The 12,876-nt window shown below is 39.4% G+C and overlaps 1 protein-coding gene across 2 annotated transcripts in view; it reads right to left on the bottom strand.

Moving 5' to 3' along the window:
- Window positions 1-6,273: 6,273 nt before the first annotated feature.
- The window catches only part of lpin2 (lipin 2), a 56,780-nt gene continuing 50,177 nt past the window's right edge, over window positions 6,274-12,876 (bottom strand). For both annotated transcript variants that reach the window (XM_042346929.1, XM_007900938.2), the window contains exons 14-20: window positions 12,254-12,398; window positions 11,558-11,706; window positions 10,477-10,563; window positions 9,161-9,313; window positions 8,790-8,904; window positions 8,142-8,245; window positions 6,274-8,028 (exon numbers count right to left, since the gene is read on the bottom strand). In XM_042346929.1, the coding sequence (XP_042202863.1) occupies window positions 7,884-8,028; window positions 8,142-8,245; window positions 8,790-8,904; window positions 9,161-9,313; window positions 10,477-10,563; window positions 11,558-11,706; window positions 12,254-12,398 (898 nt within the window). In that variant the 3' untranslated portion in view covers window positions 6,274-7,883. The remainder of the gene's footprint in view (window positions 8,029-8,141; window positions 8,246-8,789; window positions 8,905-9,160; window positions 9,314-10,476; window positions 10,564-11,557; window positions 11,707-12,253; window positions 12,399-12,876) is intronic.

Below are 12,876 nucleotides of genomic sequence, written 5' to 3' on the forward strand. Positions count from 1 at the left end.
GGGGGGAAGGGGAGTGGGAGGGGGAGGGGTGAACTTTGGGTTTCCATTTATCATCTGTGCATTCATTGTTGACAAAGAAAATGCTTATTTTATAAATATCAGTTCAACTTTGTTAAGGTCAACTTCAACTATTTAAAATTATGGATGAGATGCAAATATGACTTACTGTTTAGTATTCCATGTCCAAATATATTGTATCTGCTCAAGTGGTATATATTTTTTAAGAAGATATTACAGCTTAATGTTTTAACTGCTTAAACAGCAGTTAGGTCAGCCCAGCTCCTGGTGTCAGAAACTGTAGGTAATTGACTCGCATTCACTGCGCTGACTTGAGAGAACTAGAGAGCCATAAACTAATTGCTCTTTCGAAGGTTGGGTGGAGGAATCATTTGTACTCACTCCTCCAGTCTAACATTGGAAGTGCTTCCTATAGTGTAAAGAGCCCCCACCAAAAATCCAGGTTCTTTCTTAGTTTTAAAATACTGTCACAGTTCTACTTGTTCCGCAAATAAACTTTGTTTAAAAAAAATGTTGGAGCAAAACACCTCCACTGGTAGACAGGAAGTAGTTAATAAAGACAGCATTTCACACGGGCAACTGAGCACCAATTTTATCGACAACCTCACAGCTAAAATCCAAGTGATAGTTGTGAGCAGGAATGCTCCCATATCTCTCTTATTTGAATAAAGATGACCCTTTTAATATTTTCCTAATTCTAAAGCGGATAGATATTCTTCATAGCAATGTCAAATATGGCACATTTAAATAAAAAAAAGGATTGAGCCAAAACTTTGGGCTTACCTGCCTGCGCTGCGATAAGTTTATTTTTTATAATGATGTACTTGAGCTAAGTTAATTCTTAAATCTTACTACTGTACTCAGTGAAAATGGTACTTGCAAAGGCTGGCACCAATGCTGGGTTTGCTGGCCAGATTTCAATGGCTTTCATCCCCTCCACAGCTCAATGAAAGTTATCTGTATGATTCACTGCAAGGAACGGATTTCCACATTCATTACCTGCAGTCTCATGCACAAGGTGAAATAAATATTGTTGCATTTATTATATCCAATAGCTTCTCCTCTGAAAGTTACATGCAACATTCCTCGGTGCTTTATCCTTGCTCCTCTCTTTTTCGCCATCTATATGCTCTCACTCGGTGACATACGCAGGCATGGGAGCCACTTTCAAATGTATGTGGATGCCATCAAACTTGGGAGTTGAAAGTGGCCTACATCAAGTCCTGGGTGAACTCTAGCTTTCTGTAGTTGAACGTTAATAAGGTTCTTTTGCTTGGCTCCTGAGAGCACTTTCTCACCTTAGGTTCTGATCACTTTGACCTGCATGGATACTCACTTCACCTCACAGAATTGAGGCAGAATCTTGTTGTCTTGATTGACTCCCAACTGTCTTTCACTTACTTGGCTTCACCTTACCTCAACCACATTTCACAGGTTCTTACACTACCTCTCCCGCTGGCTGCAGCGATGCTCATTAATGCTTTCATCATGTCCAGACTTCATCATTATTCTAATGCCCTGCTTTGCCAGACTCCCCAGCTTCTTCCTCTGCAAGTTGCAGACCCTCTAGACCTCTATAGCCTGTGTCCTTTCTCGTACCAAGCTTGAGCCAATTACTACGATCCTTGCTCAGCTCCATTGGTTCCCCCACATATCAAATACAAAATCCATCCACATCCTCACTCCATCTCTGCGACCTCTGCAACCCTACTGACTCAGCCGTTCCCACAACAGTGCAAATACTAGCCTGCCTGCCCCTCTCTCTAGAACTCCATCCCAGAACCCCTTCAACTCACACCCTCCTTCCCCAGTTTTAAAGCCCACCTTAGACCTACATCTTGGACTATGCCTTCACTTATCTCCACCCCCACCACCCCCTCCCCAGCTGCTCAGGTGCCCAACCAGATGTGTGAAGACATCCTCCCAATGTGAAAGGCACTGCATAAATATAAATTGGCTTTGTGTTGAATGAGGAATGATGATGCAGAAGCCCATCAGGTCCGTACTTGAACTGTGATGTCCATTCCGCCCTTATTCTGCACACTAACAATTAATTCACATGGTTTCTATGGCAGGAGTTTATATTTGGTGTAAAGTACATTGAAGGGACAAAAAAAGCATGTGCCAAAGTTCCATGATTAATTTAAATGGATTTTAGAATAGTATGAAAACTGACTCACATTTTCAGAGCTTCCTGAAAGGGAGGTGATGGAATTTCCTGACTTAAGCAAAATTTAAAAAAGACAGTAAAGACACAGAGAGGTCTACTGTACATCTCCCAGATAAGTTCTCTTAATACAGATTTTGATCTGCAGTATCTTACTCCTTGATAGCCCAACTCATTAATGGCTTAGTGCTACAACAGCAATGCATTCATCCATCCTACTGATGAGACGTTAAGCTGAGGTCCCATTTGCTCGTTCAGGTGGATGTTAAAGATCCCATGGCACTCATTGAAAAGAGAAGGGAGTTTCTCCTGATGTCCTGGACAACAATCGCCCAAATAAAATTTATCATTAACTCCATGGCTGTTGGTGGGACATTGCTGTGTGCAACTGGTTGCTGTGTTTCGTCCACAAAATATGGTTAATCCTTTTTTACGATATATCCTATGAAGCACTTTGAGATGTATCAATGATGTGATAAGGTGCTATGGCAAATGCAAGGATTATTATTATTATTTACTAAGTCATCAGAAGAGCTATATGTGGTTTCTTGCCTCTTGCAGGCATCCTTGTCAGCATTGAGTGGCATTTACATCACACAGCAGTGACAAGGAGAACAGAATTGATATTACCAAATTATTCATGGAAGTTCACTTCCCAATTGATAACTATAGATCATTTAAAAGACAGACCCTGTGACCAATGCTCAGTCAAGTCAACAGCACATAAGCTCAGTACCAGTCCACCCCTTTGCACAGATATAGAATGTGTAATGAGCTTTGCAACTCTTGCTTGGTGGAAACCTAATCCACTGCTGGGAGACAGTGGAGAAATCATCATGAGCGGTTTGACATTGGGGCACTGTGGGATCTATCTGAGTTCCATGTTCATACTCTGTGTCATATAACTTTAAATAAATCTTCCAGTATTACTGTCCTGTACTATTGTTATTTTATTGAGTTTTGCAAAAAGAATCCATGTCAAGATAGGTCATAAATTGATGGGAATATAAATTGGGAGGCTTTGAAAATTAAAAACACATCAAAACCATTCAAGATAAACCACAATTCCATGACCTAATCACAGCTCAGAGTCGGTACTGAAAACTATGGATGTCTTAAAGTACCCAGTCAGGCTTGGCTACAGTGCCCCCAGTGGGTGAATGGTCTAATGACGGTCTTGACTCACTCATGAACAATGCCACTCAAGCGAGGTATTGAAGGGCAGTTAGCAGCTGCAGAATTAGACTGGAGTGCAAGTCAGCATCAGCAGAGAAAGGGACAGTGATGGAAGGGAGATGTTAGTACTAGTTTTGCTGTGAGAAAACCATTGAAGAAATATTTAGTTGAATCGACTTATAAAAAGTTATAGAAATCAATATAAACTTTTATATTGCTAAATTATCAATGTACAGATATAGAGAGCAAACGCCATTGAAGATTATCTTGGCTTTATAGAAACAGTTCAAGAAAATAAACCCCATTGTCCATGCCAATTTGAATGTCATTCTCTGTGAGCGCAATAATCTCACACACAAAAAAACAAGTGGGATGGTAATTTCATAGAATTTTGATTCGGTATCAAATTCTCGAACTGAAGACAACAACAACTTGGATTTATGTAGCGCCCTCCACGTCAGACGGCGTCTCAGAGCGCTTACAGAGCGCTCAGAGAATGACAACACTGTAGAATGGATCTTTTAAGCATGGATGTGTACTGTAACTTATTGCACTGTTTAAGAAAAGCAGAGTTTATTTGACTATCCTGATGTCAAAGAATTGCTTCCACCAAATAATTGGAAAACATTCAGATTCAACTATGAAAATAGATGTATCAAAGAATGTAACGCATCTTGTGGACTTAATTGTCATTTACGGTTTATTTTGAACGTGTGTTTTTTCTGTATCTTATGCTTTTGTCAATTTAGTTCAGTTGGTATCACGCGTCTCTGGCTCAAAGCCCTACCATAAATTTTGAGCTTGTATTCTGGGCCGACAATCCAGTGGTGTACTGATCAAAATGTTGCATTGACAGAGGAACCCTTTTTTGATAAGACAAACCAAGATCCAGTCTGCCTGCTCAGGTAGATGTAAAGAAACCTACAATACTATTTGAAAAAGGTCCCAGTATCCAAACCAACAATACTCTAGATTAAATGACTGTTCACCTCTTGGGAGGAAATTATTGTTAAAATGGCTGCTGTTATTTTGTCCACAAAAGCAATCATTACACTTGACATCAGTTACTTGCAAACGGTTAGAGTTTTACATGATAAAATCAGTATAAAAACACGTTCTTTCAAATGCAAGTTATTGTTCTTATTATTGAATTTATGTTGACTCAATATTGTAATTCAGACATCAATAAAATGTAGATATTTTTTAAATAGAAACCCTAGTTATTCAATCAAATTCATTATTTGCAATTGTTCCTGAATGATGGACACATGAAGTCTAATTAAATGTTAAATGACATATGAAATGTTCAAATATCAAAATAAAATGGATTGAGAAACACTGGTGGATCCTGCATTCTGTGCTAATGGGTAAACAAAACCCCAAGGTATGTAAAACCTTCACAGCCATAACTTCAATTTTCCATATTGTGAAATTGAGCTCATGGTCTAGAATGATACTCCCAATAGGCGAGGACACGTTTGCAGGGCTATGGGGAGAGCGCGGGGGAATAGGACCGAATTAGATAGCTCTTTTCAGAGAGCCAGCACAGACATGGCCTCCTTCTGTACTGTTTAATTCTATGAAAACAGCGCTGGGATGAACTGCATTGTGGGCGGTGCTGCTCTTCAGATCAGACATTAAACCAAGATCCTAATCGCTTGGTTAAGTGGCTATTAAAGGGTCTGAGGTATTGTTCAAAGAAAAAGTTTGTCTCAGTGTCTTGGCCAACAATTCCTTGGACAAAATTGGTCATTCGTTTCATGGCTGTTAGTCGACATCACTGTGCACAAATTACCTACAGCATTTGCTTACCAAGCAGTCATAACAGTTTACAGAAAGCTCTTGTGAAGCACTTTGAGATGTTTCAACATAAATACAATAGTAAATGAAATTCAATAATGTATTTAGCAACCCACCAACCTTGCTTCAACAGCTTCCACCTCTGCGACCTTTATCAATCAGAACTGTGGGATCACGGGAAAACAACCTCCAAGTCACTCACTATCCTGGACGTTTTAGTCCCATTCCTTTAGTCACTGGGTCCAATTCCTGGTATTCCCTACCCAACACCATTTGTGGGAGTACCAACACCACAAGGGCTGGAGTGGGTCTGAGCCCTTGTGTTGGTACTCACCACTACCTTCTCAGGGAAGCCAATCCTGCCAGCATCGACCACATCCTGAGATAAAAAAAACCCCACTTTGGTGCAATACTAACACCATTCACCTACAAAACAGTCACTACACTGTGAAGTGCGTTGAGACATTCTCCCAACGTGAAAGGCGCAAATATCAAATGAATGGATCACCTCTGTTACATTATGAGAGGGCGTCCCAAGCCATGAGAAGCCACCTGCTCAGACTATTGTGGATTGAGGAAAAGAAGAGCTCCATTCATGCATACTTCACCCAATGCCACATTCATAATGTGTGCGTCCAGATAATGAGGTCAGCAATGCAGGGCATCACAGTTAAGCCCAATCTCATCATCCAGTGTTCACAATTTTCAACAAAGTCATTGGATAGAAAACATGAGCTGAAGCCTGGCTGTCTTGCCCCCACTGCTCAGTAGCTGCGGGATACTGTAGCACTCACAACACACACTGAGGTTGAGATCAGCTAATTTAGTAGAGACTGGGATGCAAATAAGTAATCTTCCATTTTTGTGACCTAGTGCTGAACCGGTTCCTTTACCATCAAAAGAACTTAAGGTCTCCTGTTAACTGGGTTTACCTCCAATTTAAAATTCATCCATTAGTCATATGGTTGGTGATGCAGATTAGTTGCTGTGTTTTTCTTCTGTATAACATTCAATTTTATTTCTAATCAATTTTATTCAGTGCTTCAAGACATTCATTTCATGCAAAAAGTATTATACAAATACAAATTAAAAGTATGCCATAAAAACAAAAAAAGTTTTGTATTTTGTCTTTAATTCCATGGTTTTAAGAAGAAATCTCCTACAACATGAATAGTGTGTACACACACACACATGGATGTTATTGTAGATTGTGTTAAATACAATATGATGGCTTCACAATCCAACAAAAAATACTGATGTTTACTGAAACTTTGTCATTACTGCATTTCAACAAGCAGTTTAGCTGTGGTTTCCTTAAACTAATGTACATGATGAAAAGTTGCCAAATCTCAACTTAATGCCAATACAACTTCACTCAGTAAGAAGCAGGAGAATTGTACCCCAACATCACCATGGTTCGGGGGGGAAAATACACAAAATGACATTATAAAAAGTCACCAATGGTACAATTTCTTTCTTCAGAGTTAAAAGAGAAGTATTCAAAGAAAAGGCATTTAAATTACTATCCTCGCCAAAAATCAAGAGGATATTGAGATCATCCTACATGACATGAGATTTAAAACTTTATTATAAAATGTGCTTCCAAAAACATAAAAAGACCCTTAGCAATAGGATGTTTAATTGTGTTCCCACGAGTGTCTTGGCAAGGGTAACTAAAACATTATCTTCTTTTTTCAAAACAATACAACACTCGAGAGCTCCAGGATAAGCGCACTGAAGCTATTATTTAAGACAAGTTGAAGTAACAGAATATGATTACTTCTGGAGCTTCCTTATGATCAGTACTTTACATACATCCATTTTAAAGTGATTAATTCTCTTTTCATATGGTGTGTTCTCATAAACACACTAATTTACATCTTTCACAGAAAGAACAAACTTATTGTAATAATATTGTGCAATGCCCTAAAGTAAAATTCTTCACTTACTGTGTTCCGTGTTGCAGGACCGACAAACATGAGTGAATCCCATCAACAGAACAAAGGCTTTTATCACGAAGGGTATGTGGCAGAAACTTGGGAGTATGACCAAATACCTTTGGAGCAGAGATTCAGCTGCAAATCTTCAGCTAAAAGTCAAACTTTTCTCTGATATATTCTATAACGTTGCTGCCACATATTCTATTCGTGCTTTCAAAGTGCTGATTAAAATGTGAAAACTTGCGTTCTATGTTGGGCGAGGTGAAGCGGTACCCACTGAAACCAGAAGTGAAATGAACTTGGGAACTGTTGTGGAATATCATTGAGTTCCAGGTTTCTTTCATTGTACTTAGCAGTCTCTGGGCACCACTTTTCGGGGTATAAAAATTAGTTAATATAGCTCTGCTGTAAAGCATCAACTTAACCCTGTAATCCAAGCTACTTGATCAAAAACCTTTCTCGAAAGTAGCAACAATGGTGGTGAGTGCAGTGGGTTAGACACGATGTGCAACATTCTTACATAAGGACACAGTGGATCAAAAAGAGGGACTTTCCTTTCTGATGTAATGAATAGATAAAATGAGGACTAAACTATGTTCCTGAGAGAATTCTGCTGGTATTAAACTGCGTGACCTTAACTTTAAACATAATGTTACCACAATAGAATTCTTGGTCCTTAAAATAAACTGAATATATCTTTAGAAATCTATACCTGAATCGAACTTGAAAAACACTGTATAAACACTGGAAAGTCTTTCGAAGAGTGTGACCAGCAGCAATATTTAGGCTAGTTCTTCTAGCCTGATGTCAGGGAGCGGATCTCGCCAATAGTTGAAGTAGCTGTACTCGGGGTAAATGAAAGCAGAACACTGTTCTTGACTGAGCAAAGGGAAAACATGCTCAACAAGTTCGCTCAGCCGAATGTACCTAAAGATGGAAAGAATTAAGATGGTCACTCTCGAATGACATGCTCCACACAACAAAGAGCCAATACTATGTTTGAACTATACATTCGTCTTGAAGGCTATTACAATACTCACGAAGATTTATTGCCTTTGGTTTGTTCCTGTATCAGTTCGCCTCTTGGATTTACTGTGAAGATTCTATAGTCCGGGACTCCTACTTTTTTGTAGGCATAAACATCCTTTAAAATAAAAGAAAATGCTGAAAATCCACTTGTGATCAAAACCAAGCAGTCTGGGTTTTATTCATCAGAATTGGGTCAGCTGTAAAATCAATTTAAAGCGTGCACTCTCCAGTTTGCATGCATTTTACATTAATAATTATTATTATAATAATAATACGTTTCAGCCACTCTTGTGGTCTTGGTCAGTGACAACAGTATCACCTTACAGACAGTTGTGTAAAGTGAACGCGGTCATAATGAACAAGGTTGAGACTGGCCAAACATATAGGCATCATTTTATTAATTTGGATTGAATTAAACTCCACATCCTGGAGAAGCCAGTGCATTTACAAAGAATGGAGACAGGCCCATTCAGTCCAAAGTTATTTATCTCCACATGTATATATATTATATTACATATACATATTATATTACATATATATTATATTACATATACATATATTGTATGTTGTATAATATATCTAAAAACATGGAATATATATTTATAATGTATTCCATAGATTTTAAAGTTTGAAGAAAGATTGGGATGTTGTGAACTTACATTTGGTCTGTTCCCAAAAGCAGCATAGAAAGGTTGGTTGCAAGGATTAAATAGATTTTTGATGTCCTTTAAACATTCAATCTTGAACTTTTCCGGTTTCTTCTCGATTACCTCCCTGTGACCAAGTAAATAATGGCAAAAATCATTATCAAAAAACACACACAACTGCATAAAATGAACTAATGCACACATGACACGTTCACTGTAAAACACATTACATTTTACATTTTTGTGGGTAGAGGTTTACCTTTGGTTTAAAGTTGTATGTAGAATCAACAGGAAGAGCCAAGAACACTGGCTGCAAAGAGCAGAGAATGTAGTACAGCAAATAGATTTCCAGAAAGAGAGCTGCTGAAAATCCTGTGACGTACCTATGAAAGGCTGAGAAGAGGCTGCTGGGTGCCAGCAACAAGGGTCCTCGCGGAAGGATCGTCCCCTTGTCATTCACCCAATGTAAATATCCTCTCGTCATGTCTGCCATCCCAATGGCACGTGCTGAACAGTAGAGAAACTTGTAGCCATTCCTTTAAATAATCATCACAGAGAATAATGAGCATCTTCGAGGTAAATCATTGAGTAGGTAACACGTCAGTGATATCAATCTCTTCTGGATTAATTAACTGTTGAAGACGGGTTGTTTAAAAGCAATCCAAATAAACAAAGATCACTGTTCCTTGAATAGTTTACAGTCCAGAATATTTCATGGAACTAATGTTTAGTTTATTTTTGTTAGTTTCTTTTCCCTTCCTAAAGGAACAGGAAAACACATATGCAAGTGTGTGTATTGTTTGCAGGACTTTGGAAATAGCACTCCAGATTCATCCATTCTCTCAACTACTCTCTCTGCCTTGATAGTGCGGCTAAAATATGGAAATTTACCAAATGGGGGAAAATCACATTTGTTCACTAGCACAAGATTTTTCATCTAAAAATTAGCTGTAAATATTTCAGATACTATTACATAATCAAGTTGCATCACCTTGTACTTGGGTACTTTACTGCGCATCATTTGCTTTGGGGTTTGAAGCTATACATTTGAAGGGAGAACCAATATGCTGGTATTTTCCTTGACAAATTGCTTTAGTTTTGCTCGCAAATCTAATCTTTAGAAACCAGAAGCCTACATTTCTCACATGAAAAGTCAGTCTAAATTTTAAGTGCAGAATTTGGGAAGATTCTTCATTTCAATTTTAATTTGGAAGCTGATTTTCCACTGGTTTGTTTAAGAACAATGAGCAAACAGCTTCCAAACTAAGGCTGAATCTTTAGCAAGTCCTTAAATATTCAGACATCTTAATGAATTTCTGGCACACATCATTCACAAAATATACAGTCAATTCACTTTACAGTATATTCTGTGAAGCACTCTGAGATGTCTCGAAGATGTGATAAGGCGCTATATCAAATGCAAGGATTATTATACGATAAAATGTTCCAGTGTAAATATCCAAACTTTCCTTCAAGAGAACAGAATCGGTGGAGTACAGTCCAAAAGAAAACAATGACTTCACGGACAGAAGGAGCTGGATGGTTGAGTCAATGGACTTCATGTTCAAAGCCTGGTGTTAATGCAAAACAAACCTACATGGATGTCTAAATCAACCAGTGACAGTACAGACAGGCTCACTTTCTTGCCCGATTCTTACTACTGTTACTTTGCTCACACTCGACTAACAGAGGTACGTACTCGTGTATTTTATGGTAAAGTTGAGCAATCCCTGGATGTGTCCAGTCCTTGCCCAGCTGAGGAAGGATCTGCCCCAAGGCATCAGACCTGCAAGAAAAAAAACAAAGGTTAATGCAACACACAAATGGCAGAATATTAATACAGTCCATCTTTTATTATCTAGATCTATTTTTAAATAAATCCAAAACACAACTACATTTTTCTATTAAATAAACAGCACCAATATAGAGATTTGAGTATTACTGGCTCTTAATGTCACATTTATGATATCAATGGCTCTTAATGCAACAGTTTCTATGGTGGCCTGAGTTCCCAGTGACCAAGTTACAGTGCAGGGAGGAAGCATACATCATACACCACACAATGTTAACTTTTTAAATATCATGAATTGCGACATTCACCCCTAATCTGTGGGAAAGGTCCTGTGCAGCTACGGAGTCAGGAACCTACATTACCAGTGCATATGGATAGGCTGAGTACTCAGCCTTCCCATACCAAAAGGTGCATTGTTTTTGTCCTCTGGAGTAAACAGCAGCAAAGAATACAAACTCCTTTAGATTTAAGCAACATACCAAAAAGAATGAAATTGCATTTTAGAAAATCAAAAGATGTTAACATAAAAAAGGAAACTTTGTGCAAACAGTTTTCCATATACAGTGCAGCCTGCTAGAATGCACTTCTTTATAGTGAGGATTTTATAATAATATTGATTCAATTTCTAGCCTGTTCACTTTCCACGTGCTGGCCAGCTCTCACACAAAAACGACTTCTACGTTGTCAAGTTGCCGCCAAAGCCACAACGCACATACGATAAACACAGAAAGTGACTGATGACCTGGAAGATGGCCTTTCTTTAGTGTGGGAAAAGTTGCTGGGCAAGGAATGAGCCGGCCATCTGCTCATATACGGAGTGAAACCACCTCTCATGTCTCTTGTTACATGGATCCCAACCACTGCATTATAAGAGGGCTCCTCCATGGTCAGATCTTTTCACTTCACTGTTCTACCTGCATGTCACTCATCAGAGCTATTATCAGAGTAAATTGGTACTAACATGAATGCTTCCATATACAAAACATACTTGGTTATGGTTCCATCAATATCGGATATGATGACTTTATCATCCCAGTTCCAGAGGTAGATTGTTCCTTCACAGCGACAGGTACCTTGATACTGAGTTGTTATGCTGAACACTGCATCATTTGGCCCCTCTTTCAACTTAAGGCTGGCCTGTGGAATGCAAACAGTAAATGCGAAAACTATAATTATTTATGTATTTCCTGGCTTCCCATCTCACAAAGGATACAGTTCAAGATCCTGGTCCTCACCTTCAAAGCCCTCCATGGCCTCGTACCCCCCCCTACCTCTGCGACCTCCTAACCCCCTACCAACCTGCTCGCTCCCTCCGGGCTCCGGCCTGCTTCATATTCTTCACCTCACCCGTCCCACCATTGGTAGGTGGGCCTTCAGCCACTCTGCCCCCACCCTCTGGAACTCCATCCCGCAGTCCCTCTGCCTCACCCCCTCCCTTATGACCCATCTCAAGATCCTCTTCTTCGACTGTGCTTTCGATCACCCTCCATCCCCCACTGCCCTCCACTACCTGGATCCCCAGCTCAGGTCTGAAACACTGACTGTCCAACACCTTGAGACATCCTCCCAACGTGAAAGGCACTATACAAATGCAATTTTGTTGTTGTTGCTGTATATAGTTATTGTGATTCAGACATCCTTGCACATTTGTGGTTAAATACATAATTGAAGAAATGCCGCTTACAATTTGATTGGAGGACAATCTCAGAGATTTCTTGTAGGAGATGGACCCTCCAGGAGTGGCATTCGCTGCAAGTTTTACATCCCTCTCTGTGGATTCATGTCGTTTATGTGAATCTTCATCACTGGAAAAGTCTTCTTTGGACTCACTAGAAATGTTGAAATGGAATGAAAAAGCATGAGATATCCTGATCCACATCCGGAATAATTCCACAGATGACTGATAGGTGGAGCTACAGCTCTCTTGTAAGTACTGTACATTCAGCCAGCTATCACAAGTTCTACATATGCATACACCTATGTGTGGAAATGTCCCAGTCTCTGGATTGGAACGTACATTCTTCTCCCCAGTGGGTCACACCCTGCTCACCCAATTCTATAGTGTATGAGGCACAGGTAGACAAGAGCCAAGGCTGATGATCCCAGCAAGTGCATTGAGTTTAACCAGCTGAAACCACATAGCTTGGCATTGAGAGCAGAGTCCAGCAAGTATTCCACTAGTTGAACAGCTAGGACCACCCTACCTGTTAGATGCTTAGCTTGCAGAGTGAACAGCAGTAGAGAGTTAGTTCTATATACTGTACACATGAATAAAATGACTTTCTTGGCCCACATTGATGGGAGTAA

The sequence above is a fragment of the Callorhinchus milii genome, unplaced genomic scaffold (genome assembly GCF_018977255.1).
Source record: "Callorhinchus milii isolate IMCB2004 unplaced genomic scaffold, IMCB_Cmil_1.0 Scaffold2, whole genome shotgun sequence".
Lineage (NCBI taxonomy): Eukaryota > Metazoa > Chordata > Chondrichthyes > Chimaeriformes > Callorhinchidae > Callorhinchus > Callorhinchus milii.